Here is a 19,506-nt window from a genome sequence, read left to right on the forward strand (position 1 = left end):
ACTTTAAAATATGTGGATTTCATAGAAACTCTCCTATGAAGTTAGAAAACCAACAGTATCGTTTCAAAATTCTAAGCAGGTCTCCTACCCTAAAGTTGACTGTAAATAAATTTACCTAAATACATTTAATTAGGATAACAAAACATCAGTTTCAATTTCAGTTCAGAAGGAGAAGCTTATTAGTAAAAGTCCTAAGATTGCCATAAACTTAAATCTGGACTGCCCACTTGGACTAATCAAAATCCTTGCCACATTATACGCTGATGGTGGAGGCATCAGACAGACATCTAAATTAGGCCGCATATGTGAACCATAGGTGATTCATGATGTTGTGACACGTGCAATGTCACTTGTTATCTCTTGTTGGATGCCCATTGTGAGAGGGGAAAGATGTTGGCTTTACCTGAACATCTAGATATATTAGGCCAGTGGTTCTCAACCTGTGGGTCGGAACCCCTTTGGGGGTTGAATGACCCTTTCACGGGGTCGCCTAAGACCATTGGAAAGCACATTTTTTTGAAAAAATATGGAAAACATAAAATAATCTTACGGTTGGGGGTCACCCCAACATGAGGAACTGTATTAAAGGGTCGCGGCATTAGAAAGGTTGAGAACCACTGTATTAGGCTGATCCTTCTTAGCTCACACATTTTTAATTGTTTTTAATGCACATTTTAAAATTTTTCTTTAAATGTTTTTGTCTAATTGTGTTTGATTTTTTGTAAAATTTCCCTTTGGGGGAGGGCGAGTTTGTATTTTAACTTTCTGATTAAAATAAAAATGTATATAAAATAAATAAAAAATCATTGAGTCTAATGTTCATATTCTTAGTAACCCATGATTTGTTGTAAACTCTTAGGAGTCTGACTCCAAAACCGAACCAGAGCGTTTTCCCTTCTGCAACAGCAAAAAAATTGGCCACACACAACTAGCATTCCAAATACGTGATTAAGAATTACTCTGATTAATCTCACTTTAAATATAAGATTCCATATATTTCCCAACCTTACATCTGAAAACAAATCATACACAACCACTCTTAAAGCTTTGGAAACATAGCCCACAACAAAGCTATACCCTCGACAACTCTACTGTGAAGGGGAGGGGTTACGCCACTTCAAACATGGTGCTCCAAGACCAGACTACGTGGCCTAAGGACGGAGCAGTTTATTCTTCTTCTCTAATGTGATCTGCAGAACTTCCTGATATACAACAAATCTGATTGGTGATATACAGTAAGAGAGTGATTGGTGATTTTGGGGCGGGGGGGGGGGGTGAGTGGGAATGGGGAGGAGCATTTGGGATCCAGCTGGGTGGCAAAGCAGGCCCAAAGCCTAAGGAGATTGCAAGGGGTGAGAAGCAGAGCATGGAGTTCCTCAGAGTGTGGGGGTGCCTTGAGGCCCGGGGCAGGGCCTGAGCTAGGCCTTGTAGAGGCTTCACTGGGGCCCTTAATGCACCCTTGCTCCACTTAATGACCACACCGGGGAGAAAGGGATGGGGGTTCATTAAGGAGGTGATCATATGGATGCTTCACCTGTCAGTTGTGTTACTTACGACTATAAGGGGCTGGTTTCAGTACATTTATCGAGGATTACCTGTACTGATTTTCTACAGTGCAACAGCCTGCACAGGAGGAGCACAAAAGAGTTTATTTAAAGCCCCTAAGATTTAATAGACCCATTTCATCACTTAAGAAGTCCTCAAAAGCATAAAATCTTTTACCCTAGCTTATGTCATGAAATAGCCCTCCAAGAAAAAAAACACTAAATTACATCTCTTTGTACACATTCCCCAAATGAACTACTCACACTTCAGAGGAAAGATACACAGTCTATACTCCAAAAATTAGTTGAAGCTATTTTACTACAGTATTGCAGTTCATGCTCCAATAGTTCATTAACAGGAAAGGAACAAGAAATGAAAAGGGGGAAGCAGGTATCCCTTTAGATACGAAAAACTAGCACATTAACTTACCCTTTGACTCCTCAGCGTAACACCAGCAGACTTGAAATCTGGAAACTTGATGCCAGCTGTTTCAGGGACAGCCTAAAACAGAAAGACAATTCGAGGTGAAATGTGAAGGTAAGGCAAAAACCTAACCAGAGTTTCTTGCTAGAAAAACACTTGTCAGAGATAAATTTGAAGTCAGATGAAAATCCTCCCGAGTATAATTAGATGTGATGGATAGGAAATGAGAACTATTAATTTACCATGCTGCTTCTAAGCCTATCTACTATTCTAAATGTAATTGAAGTTGCAACAGTATGGCTTTGGTATATTAAGATAACAGCAATCTGCAGTATCTAGTACAATTAGAGTTATCTATTCAAAATTCACAGCAATTGAGAATGTGATATAACAATGAAATCTGATTATATTCAGTTCATTCAAATAGTGATACATGGCATCTATGTAGTTCCAACTACATGTCTACACTATATTTCCTTCTGAATTTGGTGTTAAGACATTCATTCCTTAAATATTTCATAAACTTTCCTCAAAAACATTAGAAATGAAAGTGAGAACGATGCATAAAACTAATAGAAGTATTCCTTATGATGCATAAAACAAACAGAAATATTCCTTAACAAAAGCTCAAAAGATGTGAACTCCTGGACTTGGATCAAGTATCATACTTAGGGATACTAGTGTCCATTCCCACATAAATGGACCTGGAATTGGCTTTTCAACAAGATAAAGCAGGTACATTTCACTGCAGAATTTTCTCACATAGACTAAAATTAAGCCCTATGGAGCTGTCTAGCTTTCTTGTGACATTATGAACCTAACACTTTTTGGACTGTATCAGTAGCAAAAAAATAGAATTGGAAAGTGTGATATACTTTCTTAGTAGAATCAGAATCATGTAACAACACAAACATACAGCATGCTTAAAAATTAACAGAAGAAACTATTTTTATTGAACTGAAACAGAAAACTAATTTTAGAATGACTATTATGGATATTTTCATAAAATAGGATATTTTTTCAAAAAAAAATATTTTACTTGTGTGGGATGCTTGCTTTAATTCCTCTTTCTTTAATGTGCCCTTTCTTTAATTGCTCAAAACTAGCTAACATCTACCAGATAAGGTAAAACATCTGAATCCACCTCTAAGGGGTTTTGTTTATATTAAAGGCAGCACTATTCCTATAAAGTAAAATCCACCAGGTCTCACATTAACCAGGCCTTTAAAATCTGGGCTCAACGATCTTCAAATATTATTTATTTAGGGAATTAAATGCATTATTTCAAAATGTTTTGATTTGGGCACCTTAACTTTTTACTTCAGTTCCTAACTAGAAGATTCATTATCAAATCCCATATCAACCTACATGGTATGACACCTATTGTAAACCTTTTTGCCTCATACCTATTATTGTCTTTTTATACTTTCCCAAGCAAATAATAACTCAAAGGTGTGATGTACATGATTGTGTAAACTAAGAAAAATATGCAGAACATCTGCTATACAGAAAAACATGAATTTTCCAACCTCCAGAAAACGAGTATCTACATCTGTTATCCTGTTATCATTTAATTTCTGTATTATTTGCACCAAACATTCAACTTAATCTCTCCTTATGCTTTACACTGCATCAAATGTACCCAACTCATTATTCCTCACATTTTTCACAAAAAACATTTCCCTTCTAGCCATATATTCCCAATAATAAGCTAAAAATATAATTTATCTGCTGTTTAAACACTGCAGACTCACAAATGTTTCAATGTCATACATTCTTACATAATAAAACAACAATTTTAAAAATATATGGTGAATCCCTAGCACAGAAAAATAAATTCAAGAGAAGAGGCTCCATCTTTTTTATTCTGTTCCTCTTTTGCAAGCAAATTCTACATCTGCTAAGATAGCTATGGAATTTTCATCATTATAGAAATCCAGACTTTTGTGTATATCAAATATGATTTTTAAAGCTACAAAATAGGGATATATTCAGTTCATTTGCTAACCATCTACTTTACCATCTTTAATGTTACAGTGATTCTACTCTGACATAATGGGGCATTCCAACAAAACATTTATATTCCAAATATAAATAATGACGGTAAATACACTTGTCTTTGCAAACCTTTTTCTTCAGCCTATGCCAGGACCAGGACACTTAAGCCACAGTTTATCTTTAATTTCTGCATGTGGAAACCATGCCATTTAACTATCTTCTATTGATCGGAACTAGAAACTAGAACTAGAAACTAAACCTATCTCCAAAACATAAACCTTTATTTTGAACTTCAGAAGTGATAGAAAAGGAACTGCAGAGCTTCTACTGCAAAAAGTGTACAAGATAAGAGTGCACAATCACATTGCTCGTTCACATTTTAACAAACGATGATTTCTTGGGAAAACCCTATTACATCTGAATGGAATCAGAAAGAAAAATATGGTGCTGTTTCAATGGGCTGATGGATCTTATCCACTTTCTTCACAGCTGGGTGATCCAATTTTTTTTACTTAGAAACTGCTCAACGGTATTAAGGACAGAAAAGCTATCAAATACCACAGACTTGCTTATTGGAAAAAGAAAAGACAATCCCCGCCTCCAGAAACCCTCATAGCTCACTAGAAAATGGGGATGATCTAGAAACTTCATATATGTTTCTTCAAAATAAAAACTATTATCAGCTCTTGATCTTCCTTTTACTCCCCCTGCACACCTGTCTTAGAAGGTGTGTGAACTATGCATGAGCTGCTTCATATATTTGCTAAAATCAAGTATCCACTGAAGACAAATCCAACGGTCCAAGGGAATGAAACACACAAGAGAATTTCCTGATATCACATTCAGACATTCTTACTTGTATTGGACAAAACCTATGCTACTAAAGACATCAAATTCAATTTACTCAAGCTGCAAGGAAAGGAAAACCTCATTTTCTATGCAGAAAGCCTGCCTCAGTAACAGCAAACCAGTTATTATGTCCTTGTGAATACTGGAGAGTAGCTAAACTAATCCCTTTTAATACCTGAATCTGTATCAGTAGGCAAAACATGTTGGTGTTAATTAATTAAATTTCACACCCAGGACAATTTGCAGTCAAAGCCAAAACAATGTATTATAAAAATAACAGGAAATATCAAATCACTTGCCATGCACGTTAGATCCTGTATCCTAAGCACTGTGGAGGCATCTAAACTTTTTTTTAAAAGCCCTGATTTATTGGGTTGGAGATAATCTCAGAATAGTTTTAGGGTGATTCTTACTATCTCCTTTCAACAATTTCCCACTGAATCCGTAACAAAACTATAGGGCAAGTTCACTCCCTCCCCACTGCACAACCTGCTTTTGCCACATCAGAGCAATTAAATAAGTTGCTGTACCTCACATGCAAGCATGAGCTGTAAAAGCTTCAACCTCAATTGACTCTTTGGTAAATGACTTCCCTTTGTTAAGATGATGCTGATACAGCCCTCAATTCAAATTGTTAGTTAAAATGCATTTTTTTTTAAAAAAAAAAAGCAGTTTCCTGCTAGAGTTGATAATTTACTCCTAATGGACTCTGTCATGGTTGAAACAGCACTTTTGCCACAACATAAACTGCCTTTAGGGAACCTGAGGTGTTTACTTCCATTCAGGCATAAGGACCCCAGGCAATACTATGCGAAGCAGCCAGATATACCTAAAGCAAGTTGAATGGCTACTTAATTTTACATGTACTAGAATAGAATAATCTGTCTAGTCAAGGATTGATGACCAAGAAGCTAAGAGAAACTGAAGCCATGGATTTCAAATTTTCGAGACTTTAAATCAGGGGTGTCCACGCTGGCTGGGGAATTCTGGGAGTTGAAGTCCACAAGTCTTAAAGTTCCCAAGTTTGGACACCCCTGCCTTAAATCTTGGTCTACCTGGAGGATTTACAGATACAAAGCCAGTCTTGTTCACACAAAATGATGCATTTTCATAGGAAATTTGTGCTGCGGTCCCATCTTAATCATTGAAAGGAAGAATCTTTTCCAAATTATATGGCGCATTGCCATTCCACACTATTTAAAAAAAAATCTAACCACCATTTAAGGTTATAAGTGAGATATTTAAGAGGGACAGGTAAAAAGTGTTAAACTGGCAGTCAAGGTCAAAGTTGCTCCCTAAGTTATCCAATCTTGTCTACCATCTGCAATTTTGAACAAAGCCTCATTCTGCAACGGGGGGGGGGGAGGGGGGGACATGCTCAGTAGCCTATGGGTGATGGCTTCAATTATTCTTTAACCCTCTCACTTATCCCGAATCTTAGAAACTGTCAGCACTAAGAGGAGATAATGTTTTCATTATTAATCATCTAACAGTAAGTTTTCTACCTGGCAACAAGCTAGATGCTTTAGCAGTTCAGACTTTATAAATTCCAGTGTGAATTGTTCTGGTTCTCCCGAGTTGATCAGTAGAATTATCTTCTACTCAACGTATCTTACTGTGTGGTAGTGAAGAACCTATTATTGCTAAGATTTATAAACACTGTTGAAGTTGAATTTGGAAAGTGAATATGTATGATTCAGTGGGCAAGGAACTTTAGATATAATGTAAAGCTTGAACAATGGGAGAATATGTGGATGAAAGGTTTACAATTTACACTAAATTACAATTCAAAAGAAAACTTTTATAAGATGATGTATTGTTGCTGTGTATTGTTAACACCAGAGAAGTTAACAAGAATGTATAAAGGCATTTCAAATGAATGTTGGAAAAGTAAATGTAAAGAAGGGACTGTCTATCATTTGTGGTGGACATGTGATAAAGCAAAAAAAAAAAAATGGAATAGGATTTATGTTCTAATACAGAAGATTCTTAAAGTGAATATAAAGATAAAACCAGAAATATTTCTTTTGGATTTAATGGAAAAAGATTTGGAGAAAAATGGAACTTTGATGTTATATATGTTGCTGGCAACAAGATTAGGTTATACACAAAAATTGAAGGACCCCCACAATGGAAGAATGGTTGCAAAAGTTGATGGAGTTAGCAGAGATGGCGAAACTGACTGCTTTGATTAAAGAAAAAAACACAATTACTTCTGCTTCTACTTGGAAGCCGCTATGGGATTTTGTGCTTCAGGTGGAAAAAACGGAAACTTTGATTTTGGGTTTTACCGATTATATTGGTTGACATAGAAATAGCTAGTTTATACTACTACGTAAAAGTAAAAAATTGAGGTTTGATGTCTTATTTTACTGCACCAAATGGAATCGGGAGAGAATGCCTTTTCTTTCTTTTCCCTTATTTTTTACACTCTTTCCTTCCTCATTCCCTCCCCTATTTTTCCTACTGTTTTTGTATTTTTTGTATTTTATATTATAAACAAAAAAAGAACAATTATCTTCTGCATTTCCTACTTTTATGGTGCACTTTTTACGGAAAATCATCTTTAAAGAACATTAAAGTCTAGATTTAATTATACATTTAAGGATGTAATTAAGATCACTTCCGGTTCCTGCTGGCAACGGACGTGCTGTCCGCCGCTCGTCTCCTTGGTTGGCTTCGTAAGGAGCACAGGGGGCCTTGGAGGGGTCTTCTGCCAAAGGGCGGCTCGCTGAAACCCCCCCGGAATCGGCGGCAGCCGGCGGGGGTGTTTTCAGCCTCGCCTAGGAGCCCGGGAGCGGAGGGGGGATTTGGGACAGCTTCAGGCTGTTCGCCCTTTCGCCGAATGGGCTCCAGAAGGAAGGAGTTTATCCAAGGAAGAGCGGCTGAATGCTGGTGGTGGGGGAGCCATCCTGATCTCCTTAATCGTCATTAAAGGATAAGCAGCAGACTACTGTAAATTCGTGTTCAACTTATTTGAAACTGAAGATTAGAGGGGGGTGTTTCTTCTCTTTACCCCCCCCTCGGATTAAGCGGCATTTGAACCATCTCTCTCTATATTGGAATGGAGAGAGAACAAAGGCTGACTCGTCACTTGAACTAACTATGTGAGAAAGATCGCTATCACAATTGCAAGAGATGATTGCTGAGCTGTCTTTTAAAAAAAAAAAAACTATGGAGATCTCCGTTCTTCTCCCTGTGAAAAGAGGAGCCAAGATGGCTCTCTTCCGTCTTTGTTTTTGCACTTACAAATGAAGTTTGCCTTTTGAAACTACCTTAGAAAAAAAAAACCTCTGGTATTGTTTTATTACCCTCTCTGAGGGAGACCGGGACCTCCCCTGTTACGTGGTCTTCCTGGACTTTGATTATCTGACCTTCCCCTTTCTGGTATGCCTCGGTGCCTTGGAACTGTGAAGGAGAATTAACTCTTCACTTTCGGATTTGCCTGCCTCCTTGGACCGGCACAGCTGCGCAATCCGCTGATGCCATTTTCTTTATAAAAGATTTATGCACATCTCTGAACTTAGACAAATGGGGCCTAAGAAACCACCAACGGGCAAGTCATTTTCGGCTCCTGCGTCTGCCACCTCCAGTACAAGCATGCAGCAAACGAAAATTACTTCATTGTTACAACAAGAAGGGTCTGGAGAGAGCCCAAAAGAGCTATCTGTTTCCCAAATGTTTCAAGAAATTATGAGGGGTCAAAATGAGTTGAAAAAAGAGGTGACAGATCTCAAAGATGAACTCAGAGATGTTAAACATCATATTTCAGAAAATAAACAGAGAATTGTGGTGTTGGAGGAGGCAGCGGCTGGGCTGGGGGAGGAGGTTAAGGCAATCCGGAAGGGAAATGTAGACCTGGAAAACTTCATGGCAAAAATAGAATTTGAAAGAATGTCCTTTTTTCTCAGATTCCAGAACCTACCAAAAAATGAAGACCTTAAGGATATTATGAGTACAATTTTAGCAGAATACATTAAGAGAGACAAGGAACAGCTGTGGTGGGATATGGATCTGGCTTACAGGATTAATTCAGCATATGCTAGAAGCCATAATGTTCCAAGGGAGGTACATGTTAAATTTCTCAGGAGGACCACAAGGGATGAGGTGCTTGGGGCCCAAAGGGAGGGACCACTAAAATATAAAGATGAACAAATCACCATTCTTAAGCAAATTCCGAAAAAGATAAGAGAAAGGAGGAGGAAGTATTCCTCCTTATCAAAGAAATTGTACAATAAAGGAGTTTGGTTTAGATGGTTATTGCCAGAGGGAATGTTGATCTTTTGGGAGGGAAATAGAATTAGAATTAATACAGTGCAAGAGGCTGAAGCCTTCATTGAAAAACATTTCTCTCTTCTAGAGGACGAACACAGGGAAGGTAGTGAAAAGGGTAGCAAGGTACAAGATATGAAGGAGGGGCTGTGGCTCCACCTGGGGACAGGGAGGAAGGAGCAATATCGAAAAGGCTCAGGTCACAAAAATAAAAGTATTTGAAATATTTGTAATTGTTGATATACTAGAAAGTGACAAAGGAAAAATGATTGAACACATGGTTGATACAACATAGAATAAGATTCTGTTTTTTGCTTATCTTTTATACGTTGTTTTTAATATTGTAAAAATTGTGAGATTTGGAGGGATTTCTACCACTAGCGTGGGAGCTGCCAAAATTTTCTATGTACCCCTTTACCTTTTCCCATAAATGTTTAAAAAACAATAAAAATCTTTTAAAAAAAGAGGATGTAATTAATTCTATATTAATATTAAATGAATATTATATGGTTCTTCTTATTCTTTCCTTTTGCTAAATTAGCTTTTTTCCATTTTTTTCTGTTTAGTTTATTTGAATTACTATAATGTTCTTTTCTCACTGCATAGTCACTATTTATTTTTATGAGTTGGTGCCTTACCTCTATTTCAATATTAACTTATTTAAAAGAAATGTTTGTATTTATGTAAAATATTTTATCTGTGTTTACTTTAAAAGAAAATACATTCCAATTTTAAACAGATATTTGTATATTAATTTTTGGAAACAGGAAAGGAAATAACTGAAATCAATGATCAAATGCAGTTGTAAATAGATTGTTCCATCCAACTTTAGTATTCACACTTACAGCTTAAAATTGGCATTTTTTCACTGACTATGTTTGTTGTGCAGAATGACACAGTGGAGAGATACTTCCTGTCTGTGTATTCACAATGTCCCTTGAGAGGGTTTGTCTTAAGCCCACTTTATCTCCTTTCCAGCCTAGCAATTTCAGTTTCTTTCCTTCCATCTTAACTGTGGTCATACTGCGGCTTCCTATATGACTGCTTCAAGAGATATTAAGGTCTGAAAAGAAACAAAATAAATTGCCCAAGCAAAACGCATACAGACAACTAACCATTCCTGGCACTGAAATAGTAAAATAGCATCATAAGAAAATGAGCAAGGGAAGTATAAGATGTTTACAGGTTTCTCAGTCTCCTTTTTCTGTGGCAGCTTTTTCTTAGGTGCCTTGCGCTCTGCACGTCTTTGTTCAGTGGTTGTGTCAGCAGCTGTAATGAGTTTTTGCAAATCTTGTGTCCGCTTCTCCCTCTCTTTCTTCCTAGCTTCAATTTTCCGCAACTCCTGGATTAGATATTCTTCTTCTGCCACCTATAAATGAAAAAGAGGTAATGCAACAGGATTACATGATGAGTAAAGCAATATTGGAGAGCCACCTAATGGCAAAAAAATTATATCTAGATTAGAATCCCCTGTCCTATGATTTTCCAGGGAATATGTGTCTGTCTGTCTGTCAGTCAGTCAGTCAGTCAAGCTAACTAAATATATGCTGCCTCAATAAAAAAATTGACTCTAGGGTCAAACTATTTGAAAAAGATGGCCTGCAATAGACAGGAATATGTGTCTGTCTGTCTGTCTGTCTGTCTGTCTGTCTGTCTGTCTGTCAGTCAATCATATATCTAAATTCATACTGCCTCAATGACTCTAAAATGACTCTATGGGCAAACTATTTGAAAAGGATTATTTGCAATAGGCAGGAATAAAGTGGCAAGCAGAAGCAACATGCATTTCTAATCATATACACACAGCTCTCAAAGCTGCGACAGAAACCTGGCAAATTGGAAGTACATTAACAACTTAAAAAGAGGTGTTTTCTATGTACTCCAGTGCACTGCGAAGTACTGCTTTCAAATGCTCTGTATGCCCCTTGAAAGTAATGATGCAAAGATCACATGACATATTCTTTTCCATACATAGTTATAGGTTTAGCTATCATATTAGTCTCCTTTGGTGTGAGCAATGTTATATAAGGCACATAAATGGAACAACAAATAAGTCAAATAAATTAACAGCCTCAGTTAAGAAAATAAATGAAATATATAAACTAATTGAGTAGATACAGCAATATTCATTATAACCTTGAATAGTCATTAAAACCATACTTGCTTCCACATCTACTCTATCCATACACTGTTTCATGCACTACCATTTCTACTTTCTATGCCTTCTCAGTCTTGTTTTTCCTTTCATTCCACTCACTCTTCCTATTTGTTTTATGATTTCATATTGTAAGCTGTCTAGAATATAGAAAATATAAATTACTGTACACATAAATAATTTTGCTTTACATTCTTTCCCTCTATATCAGGTGTCAAACTGGTGTCGCGCAGGCCAGATGCTGTCATACGCAGGCCACGCCCACCCTGGCTCTGCAAAGGTCATGATACGTCACGCGGTGTGATCAAGTTTGACACCCTTACTCTATGTGATGAAACAATTGCATTTAACTTGTTTTTAGGTTTCTAATAATATACCCAGCTCAATACATCCACATAACAGTGTGAGCAGAAGCTTGTTTATTATAAACAACATTTTTGCTTTTCTCTAAAGATTCATTCATTCATTCTTCACAACAGATCCCCATACTATCCACTACCTTTCTACTAGCATTTTGCATATGTTAAAATTTCTTAATCGACTTTTTTGATCCTCAGTAAGCATTAGGATTCACAACTCATGCCCTTGCTGTAGTATGTAAACTATCTTAATCTTTGCTACATTTTCAGGTCCATCCTCCTTGTTGCATCATACAGTCTAGCAAACATTGACTGCAAATCATTCAAGTTGTGAACCAACATGACATTCTGTACATAGAGAAGTATTACACACGCACACACACTGAAACATACCTCTATTATCATGAAAAGTACTTATACTTTTTCCAGAAATGTACTGAACACCAAAGAGACATCATACATTTTGTCTTATTCTGCTCAAAGAACAATCATTTGATAAGCATTCTATTTATTCTAACACATTATTCCCACCATATATTGCTCTTATTGTATTGGTAAACCAACTTTCTACTCCGCAATATTACAATACTTTCCATAATTCAAGACTTTTAACTTTACAGCTTAGAATTTTCAATGACTTGTCTAGGGTAAGGCAGTTGCCAAATTTTGGTCATGTTATCTCATCTACTTTTTTGATCAGAATCCTGCCAAATACCTCTCAAGCACACTAATTCACAGGTAGCTTTTGTACTCTTGCTTTATTTTTCTTTGTATAAGTAAACAATAACAGCACTATCCCAGGTGTCAGGTATATATATATTAAACATATATATATTAAACAAGGTACATGCACCAACTAGATAAGGAAACCGTACATTTTAACATACAACATTTTCACAGAATTGATGACTTCTTTGTCCTCATTTTTTTCTGGTACACTAATCTCTACAGGGTTTGCTTTAATGTCACTCTTTGATATACCACTTTTATTTCCATACAAATTTCTACATACTTTTTCCAATCAGGATTGTTAGTAAAAGTAACTGGTTCCAGAGCAGGTAAGGGGTACAGCAATCCAGTGAGAGATTAACCTGTTTGTGGCTGTTCTTCCTGCCATGGGACGCTCCAGAAAATGGCGGGAATGGTCCTCCACCTTAGTCCTTGTCATTGCAGACTCCTTGGGTGAGACTATTTTGCTGCCACATCTCTCTTGTAACATGAAGCCCACCATGGCCATACATTAAAGGTCACTAATTTTATTTTTTGTCTCAGGATAGACACAAGATGATCTGAAACTTCAGTGTTGAAGTTTAATCTTTTATGGACAGATGACTTTCTGACAGCCATGAAATTTGATATAATAACCCCTCCTCTACAGAGGAAAAGGGCCCATTAGGTACTACTCCAGATACTTAATGGATTACACAGGTTTTCAGAGAACACTTAGAAGTGCAGTACATAGTTCAACATACGTTACCAATTGAAATACCGTATTTTTCGGAGTATAAGACGCACACTTTTCCCTTTAAAAAGAGGCTGACAATCTGGGTGCGTCTTATACATCGAATACAGCATTTTTGTCTCCCAAAGCCCCGCCCCTTCACCAAAATGGCCATGCATACCCTTATGGAAGCTTTCAGAGAGCTCCTGGGGGCTGGGGAGGGCAGAAATAAGCAAAATACGGGCCGTTTTTCCCCCCTCCCAGCACCCAGCAGCACTCTATTAAGCCTCCATAAGGCTATGCATGCAATCATTTGACAAAAAACGGCCTGGTTTTCACAAAAAACGGGCCATTTTTGCTCATTTTTAAGTTAAGTTTGGGAGTAGAATTTAATGGACAACATCCATTATGAGAGCTTTCTCTTCTGATACAATTTGAGTCTGTGAATCCTATGGAAGTAGAAAGGGCCCTGTGCAGTGTTAATTCTGCCACTTTACAGTTGGACAAGAAATGTGGTAGAATTGCTGACCCAGTACCTGGTGATTATCAGGGTCTGCATGGAAAGGAACAGATTTAACAGAGTGGCTTCAGGTTTATGAGCCTATATCTCTTTATCTCTGAATGGGGTTATATTTCCCATTCAGAAATTGTTCACAATTTGTGAGTTCCTATTGACTCACAGCTCCTGCTTAAAAAGCGGGTGATAAATAGGACTAGGAGGGCTTTTGCACAATTCCATCTGGCCCATCATTTGTATGAATTCTCATTGAGAACCCTTGCTGATGATCACTTCCCTGTTGGACTATTGTAATGTGTTCTACATGGGGTTGGTTTTGAAGAAGATCTGGAAGCTACAGCTGGGTACAGAATGTGGCAGGCCAGGGAATGGTCAAAATGCTCCAATATATTTGTATAACTCTTCTGCTTTGGAAGTTCCACTAATTACCAATGGGCTGCTGGGTACAGCGTAAGGTGCTAGTTGTCATCTTTAAGACCACATATACCGCTGAACCTGGTTATTTGAAAGACTGGATCCTGTGGCATTTATTTACCCTACCAACCAAGTTTCATGGGGTTAACTATCTCCAGTTCCTGTCTCTCTGTCATCTGACAAGGCCTCAAAAGTGGATTATTTCCATCACTGCTTTCTTTCTTTAATGGTTGATTCATTCCTCCTGAACTTTAAAAAATTAGTAAGAATTTCCATCATCTAGAGAATGGTATATGGGTGAACTTATCGTTACCTGTTAAAAGTGTCTTAAAGAAACCATAACTTCCCTTCATTTACAAAGTAGACATTCACATTTGCAGTACTCATTATTACCTCTTAATATTCCACTAACCCAGTGGTGGGCAACCTTTTTTTTCAACTGAGCCAAATCTCGCCAAAACCACGATTGAAATTTATTTTGAGAGCCACATTTTTAAAACCGAAAATACATAGGATGGTACACTGTTATTTATCTGTGGATGTTATATATTGACCTCAGAACCTGGCCACTAACTTATTTTGCTGGCTCCTAGATTACGATATTCCGCAATTTTATGTCCACACACCCCTTTTCACATCAACCCTTTTTATGTCAATTCCACAATGTCACATTTCTCCCCTCGTGTCACATTTCACCCCCTCATGTCACATTTCTCCCCCCTCATGTCACATCCCCCCCCCATGATGGCCATGGAAATGGAAAAGAAGGAAAGGAAAAAGGAAAGGAAATGGGAAAGTAGAAAGGAAAGGATGAAGAAGGGAGGGAAAGGGAAGGGAAAAGAAAAAAGGGAAAAGGAAATAAGGAAAAGGAAAGGAATGGAAAAGACAAAGGAAAGGAAATGGAAAAGAAGGAAAGGAAAAAGGAAAGGAAAGGAGAAATGAAAGGAAAAAATGAAAATGAAAGGAAGATAGAAGAAGGACAGAAAGGGAAAAGAAAGAGTGGAAAGAATTGGTACTGCTCAAAAGTCCGGTGTCAAGATCGCGTGGACCCCTTTGGCTCAGACAGTCCAATTCCAAGCTGATTCCTCTCTGCCCAAAGCGAAGGGATCGCAGAAAGATTGCCCAGTCCAGAACGGGCTTCAGACGATGCAATGCCTTAGAAACCCCAGATATGCAGAGAAAAGCTGGCTACTACCAGCGAATCATGTTTTCCCAAGAACCAATGAAGCCCCATAGGACCAATGGGAATTCTCCATTCTGCAACGTCATCGGTATCCGGGCAGAATCTTCCTTGATTTCACCAATCATGGAAGAGAGAGTTCGGTGCAGACAGAGAGAAGGGAGGGAGGGGGGATATTTTCACTCACATTTTAAAACTTCTGCGCGGCGTTTCCTTGTTATCTGCGCAGCTTAGAGGAAACATTGGTGGCCGCCCGAGGAGGGAGGGGAGCGGGCGCCCGGCACACAGAAGAGCCGCATTAAAGTGTGTAAAGAGCCGCATGTGGCTCGCGAGCCGCGGCTTGCCAACCACTGCACTAACCCAAATGCTTACTTCCTTGAGACCTCAAGCAGTATTTCCTGCTAATGCTAAGAACCATATTAATCTGTTTGAACACCTGGCCAGTGTGCCACAAATACAACTAAAGCACAATTTTAACCAAAGCACACTCCCACTATTCTACGCAAACTAGGATATCTAATCCAAAGATTATTTTGCAAGTTAACATGTATTGGCTGCATTCCACTACCCAGATGTTCACATACTTAGGATGCTTTAGACTTTGGATTCTTTTCTATGGAACATTTAAAGGTTAGGAAGCCTTTCAACCTGCAGATCTTGCACTATATGCCATGGTTTAATGACCCATCGCCTTCCCAAAGTTCTCTTATCTATATTCTTGATAATAATACATGCACATTTGATGTCCTTATACCAGATCAATCAACTGTTACCTCATGCCTAAATCTCTTTAACAAAAATATAAGTAAGATGGCAGTGCTTTATAACTGCATAATTATGAAAATGTTCATCTTTTAATGAGAAAATTATCCCAAATTAAGAAGTCGATTCTAGTAAGTACCGTCGGCACCTTATTCAACAACCTATTTCAGGTCTTCTCAAACAAACACTGAGTAGCATGTTTCAACAAAGTATATTCATATCCATATAACCATTACTGATCTTCAAAGAATGGAAGTGCATTATATAATGTTACTAATTATTATCAAGAGGAATCCTGTTAATGATTTCAAAGGATAATAGAACCAACAACCATTGGCCATTGTGGCACGAATTCATTACCTGTTCTGGTGTTCGGTTGTACAGCCTTTCTAATTGTTCCTTCCGGCGCCTCTCATGGCCAGCATCAAAGACAGGGATTTTCAGGTCTGTACCTGGAGCTGCACGAATATTGGCTAACTTTGCACAGATATGATAATAACGCTCCTTTAGGTCTTCTACTGACCGTTTCTAAGTTCAGAACAAGGGTTAAAAATAGAAATGATTAAGGGATTAGGGACAGAGTAACATATATATTAATTATATAACTATAACTAGCACCAATACATTATCAGAATAAGATTTACCTGTTGATAGTATAAAGTTACATATTATCCTTACGTAGAATGTGAATACCATTAATTGTGAAAAGAATATTATTTTCAATGTTCAATGTTATTAAAAATTTACCTTTACAAACATATTTAGCATTTAGCATTTGTTCTTAGATATATATATCTTCCATTAAGAAAAATATAACATTTTATATATAACATGAAAACCTATAACATGGACCGTTCAAGGAATCAGAGACAAGAATATGAACCTGCTAAGGCTTCCATATTTGATTAAACAACCATTCTCCAAAATTATCTAATCTGTGCAACTCTTGTTGATGCATAACATTATCCAATATTCTCCATGACCATTCAGTTAGGATGGGTCTAAGTGCCCTAAAGTGTTTGTGTAAGTTAGACAACGTCTTTTCTGTAGTTCATATGCTGTGTTTGCAGGTTGGGCCCTTGGGTCTGTTTTTTGCCCTCTCCAGGCTCCGGAGGCTTTCCTGAAGCCTGGGGAGAACGAAAACAGCCTCCCCCGCCCTCCAGCGGCGTGGGGGAGACAGTTTTCGCCCTCCCCAGGTTTCAGGAAAGCCTCCAGAGCCTGGGGAGGGCAAAAACTCCCCCCTATGGAGGAGAGCGTGCGCATACATGGGGGGTCGCACGGGCATGCGCAGGGGGAGGGTGGGCACACCCACACACGCAACAGCGTGCACACACAGACAGTTTTGGCACTCCTTTGGAAAAAAGTTAGCCATCACTGCTTTATACCATGCTAATTCCAAAGTTAACGTTAAAATTTGGATTATAGTTGAGCGCAACTTGGAGGCCCAAAAATAATTAATGGGAATATGAATAAGTTCTCGTTTGATGTTCAGTATTTACACTTCCAAGGCATGACCATTGGACAAATAATGGATTCTTAAAATTTTAAGTCACTTGGCACACTGCCCTAAAGCAGCATTTATATAAAAGGTATTAATCAAGAGAATCCTTTTCATGACATCCTCCTTACCTATAAACTCTACTCATAAGGAGAGCTGTAGTGATGTGTTAACTTCATATTTTTCTTGTCATTATATCTAAAGACCAATTATACATCAACACCTTCTAAAGTGTCTTTGTAAAACTAAAGGTCTCCACAGTTATCCCAGATAAATGACAATGCGAACAGTAAGATAAAAGAAGTGGAGCTAGCAAACTCATCCTGTTTCATCTTTTTACAAGCAGCACTTACATGTTAGAATGACTGAATGAGATTAGAGGCTTACTTTGAACTGCTGGTGATCATAGCGGTCATGAATGACCACAAAACGGAGGTCAAAGCGTCGTGATAAGTCAAATAGGTGGTCTGTTTCGGCTTTTGTCCAAGCATCATCGTGAAGGTACATTTGATACTCTTGCTCTGAATAGACTGGAACTTGTACTGTCTATCCAAAAAGATATAATAGTTCCATCAAGCAGGGGACATCTTGAGGCATGTAACAGAAATTCATGTACAAATCCAATTCTTCCAAAAACAAAAGTTCCTCAAAATACCCTTTTATATCTTTCCACCATTTTTTTATAGTTGCTAAATTCAGTCATCGTTTTGACTGAACTTGAACAAGCTGGCTAAGCAATGCCTCAGATTCAAAGACAAAAAGACAATGGGGAGCATATGTGGGAACAAATGTACACAGCACCCATGTAAATTACAGTAGTAGATCACTAAAAACCTATGTGGGAGTTAAGACTAGACATTGCGAGTAAAAGAGCATTGGGGACCAATTTTTAAAGATTTTTATGCAATTCTATTATGCACACCAATCCTACACATACAATATAACTCTTAATAACCCGCCATACTTTGTTGAATCTGGCAAAAGGGTAATCCTTGCCCTCTTCTGCCGCCCTTCTCCAGTGGTAGAACATTGCACCATCCTTTCTAGCAGGGTTTGTGAATGGCATCCACTTCCAAGGTCTCACTTTCTTGGAACCAAGTTTTGCCTTCACTGTACGATAACCCTGTGTTGTGTCACTTGGTAAAAGAGGGGGTGCATCCCTGAAAGAAAAATACAAGGCCTAAATCAAACCAATTGTTAGCATAAGGTTCAATGTATTGTCCAATCTATATTTTCAGAAGAAGAATTAAGGACATCTTGAAGACAAGACAGCAATACAGATTGTCACATTATTTTATATAACCTGTACAAAATGTAGTTAGGGGAATTGGGAAGTAATTTATTATTATGTCCTGAAGATGTTATTTTATGCATAGACCAATCAAGAGAGTTTAGACGAATATTTTTATCTGAATAATCTTGATGATTTCACTCATACAGTTGAAATGTATCTGTGTTATAAGAAAATAAGAGATAATGTAAGAAAACAAAAATGGGGAGGATAAATGTGAGAAAACCCAGCTATACTGACAATGCTATTTATAGGAACAAGTTTAAAAGTTACCTGATTGTATTATTTGTTTTTATTATACCCTAACAATTCATTCCCATTTTATTTTATATATTTATATGATAATACTATGGCTTTTTTTCCTGCCTTTGAGTCAGTTTTGAGTTCTGGTGTATGTCTGGATAGATTCCTGCGGTTTTCTGGGTAGCATTTTCAGAAGTAATTTGCCACTGCCTACTTCCTAGGGCTGAGAGAGAGAAAGAGTTTGTCTAAAGTCACCCAGCTACCTAAAGGTGGCCTAGAACTCTCTATTTTCTGTTTCTTGCCTGGTGCTTTTAACCACTATATCAAACTGACTCTCTGTAACAACTTAGCAGAGTCCAAATTCACAGTATAGGAAAAGCAAGTCAAATATAGTCCTTCTGAAGTAGAAAGTGGTACACTTCACGTTTCTTCTTCAGGGATATCTTCTTGATTAGGACAAAATTATGTTTAACATATCTACAAATGTTTTTGAGAGATTAGCTCTTGCAAAATTACAATAGCTTACCATTCTTGGAAATCATGTCCTTTTTCATAAAAT

The 19,506-nt window shown here is 37.7% G+C and overlaps 1 protein-coding gene across 1 annotated transcript in view; it reads right to left on the bottom strand.

Moving 5' to 3' along the window:
- Positions 1 to 19,506, bottom strand: part of DMAP1 (DNA methyltransferase 1 associated protein 1) — a 46,958-nt gene that overhangs the window by 22,423 nt on the left and 5,029 nt on the right. Inside the window, exons 5-9 of the mRNA XM_081946338.1 lie at positions 18,378 to 18,573; positions 17,801 to 17,959; positions 16,276 to 16,443; positions 10,271 to 10,456; positions 1,975 to 2,046 (exon numbers count right to left, since the gene is read on the bottom strand). Coding sequence (XP_081802464.1) covers positions 1,975 to 2,046; positions 10,271 to 10,456; positions 16,276 to 16,443; positions 17,801 to 17,959; positions 18,378 to 18,573 — 781 coding nt within the window. The remainder of the gene's footprint in view (positions 1 to 1,974; positions 2,047 to 10,270; positions 10,457 to 16,275; positions 16,444 to 17,800; positions 17,960 to 18,377; positions 18,574 to 19,506) is intronic.

The sequence above is a fragment of the Natrix helvetica genome (assembly GCF_964273705.1).
Source record: "Natrix helvetica genome assembly, chromosome: 3".
Taxonomy (NCBI): Eukaryota; Metazoa; Chordata; class Lepidosauria; order Squamata; family Natricidae; genus Natrix; species Natrix helvetica.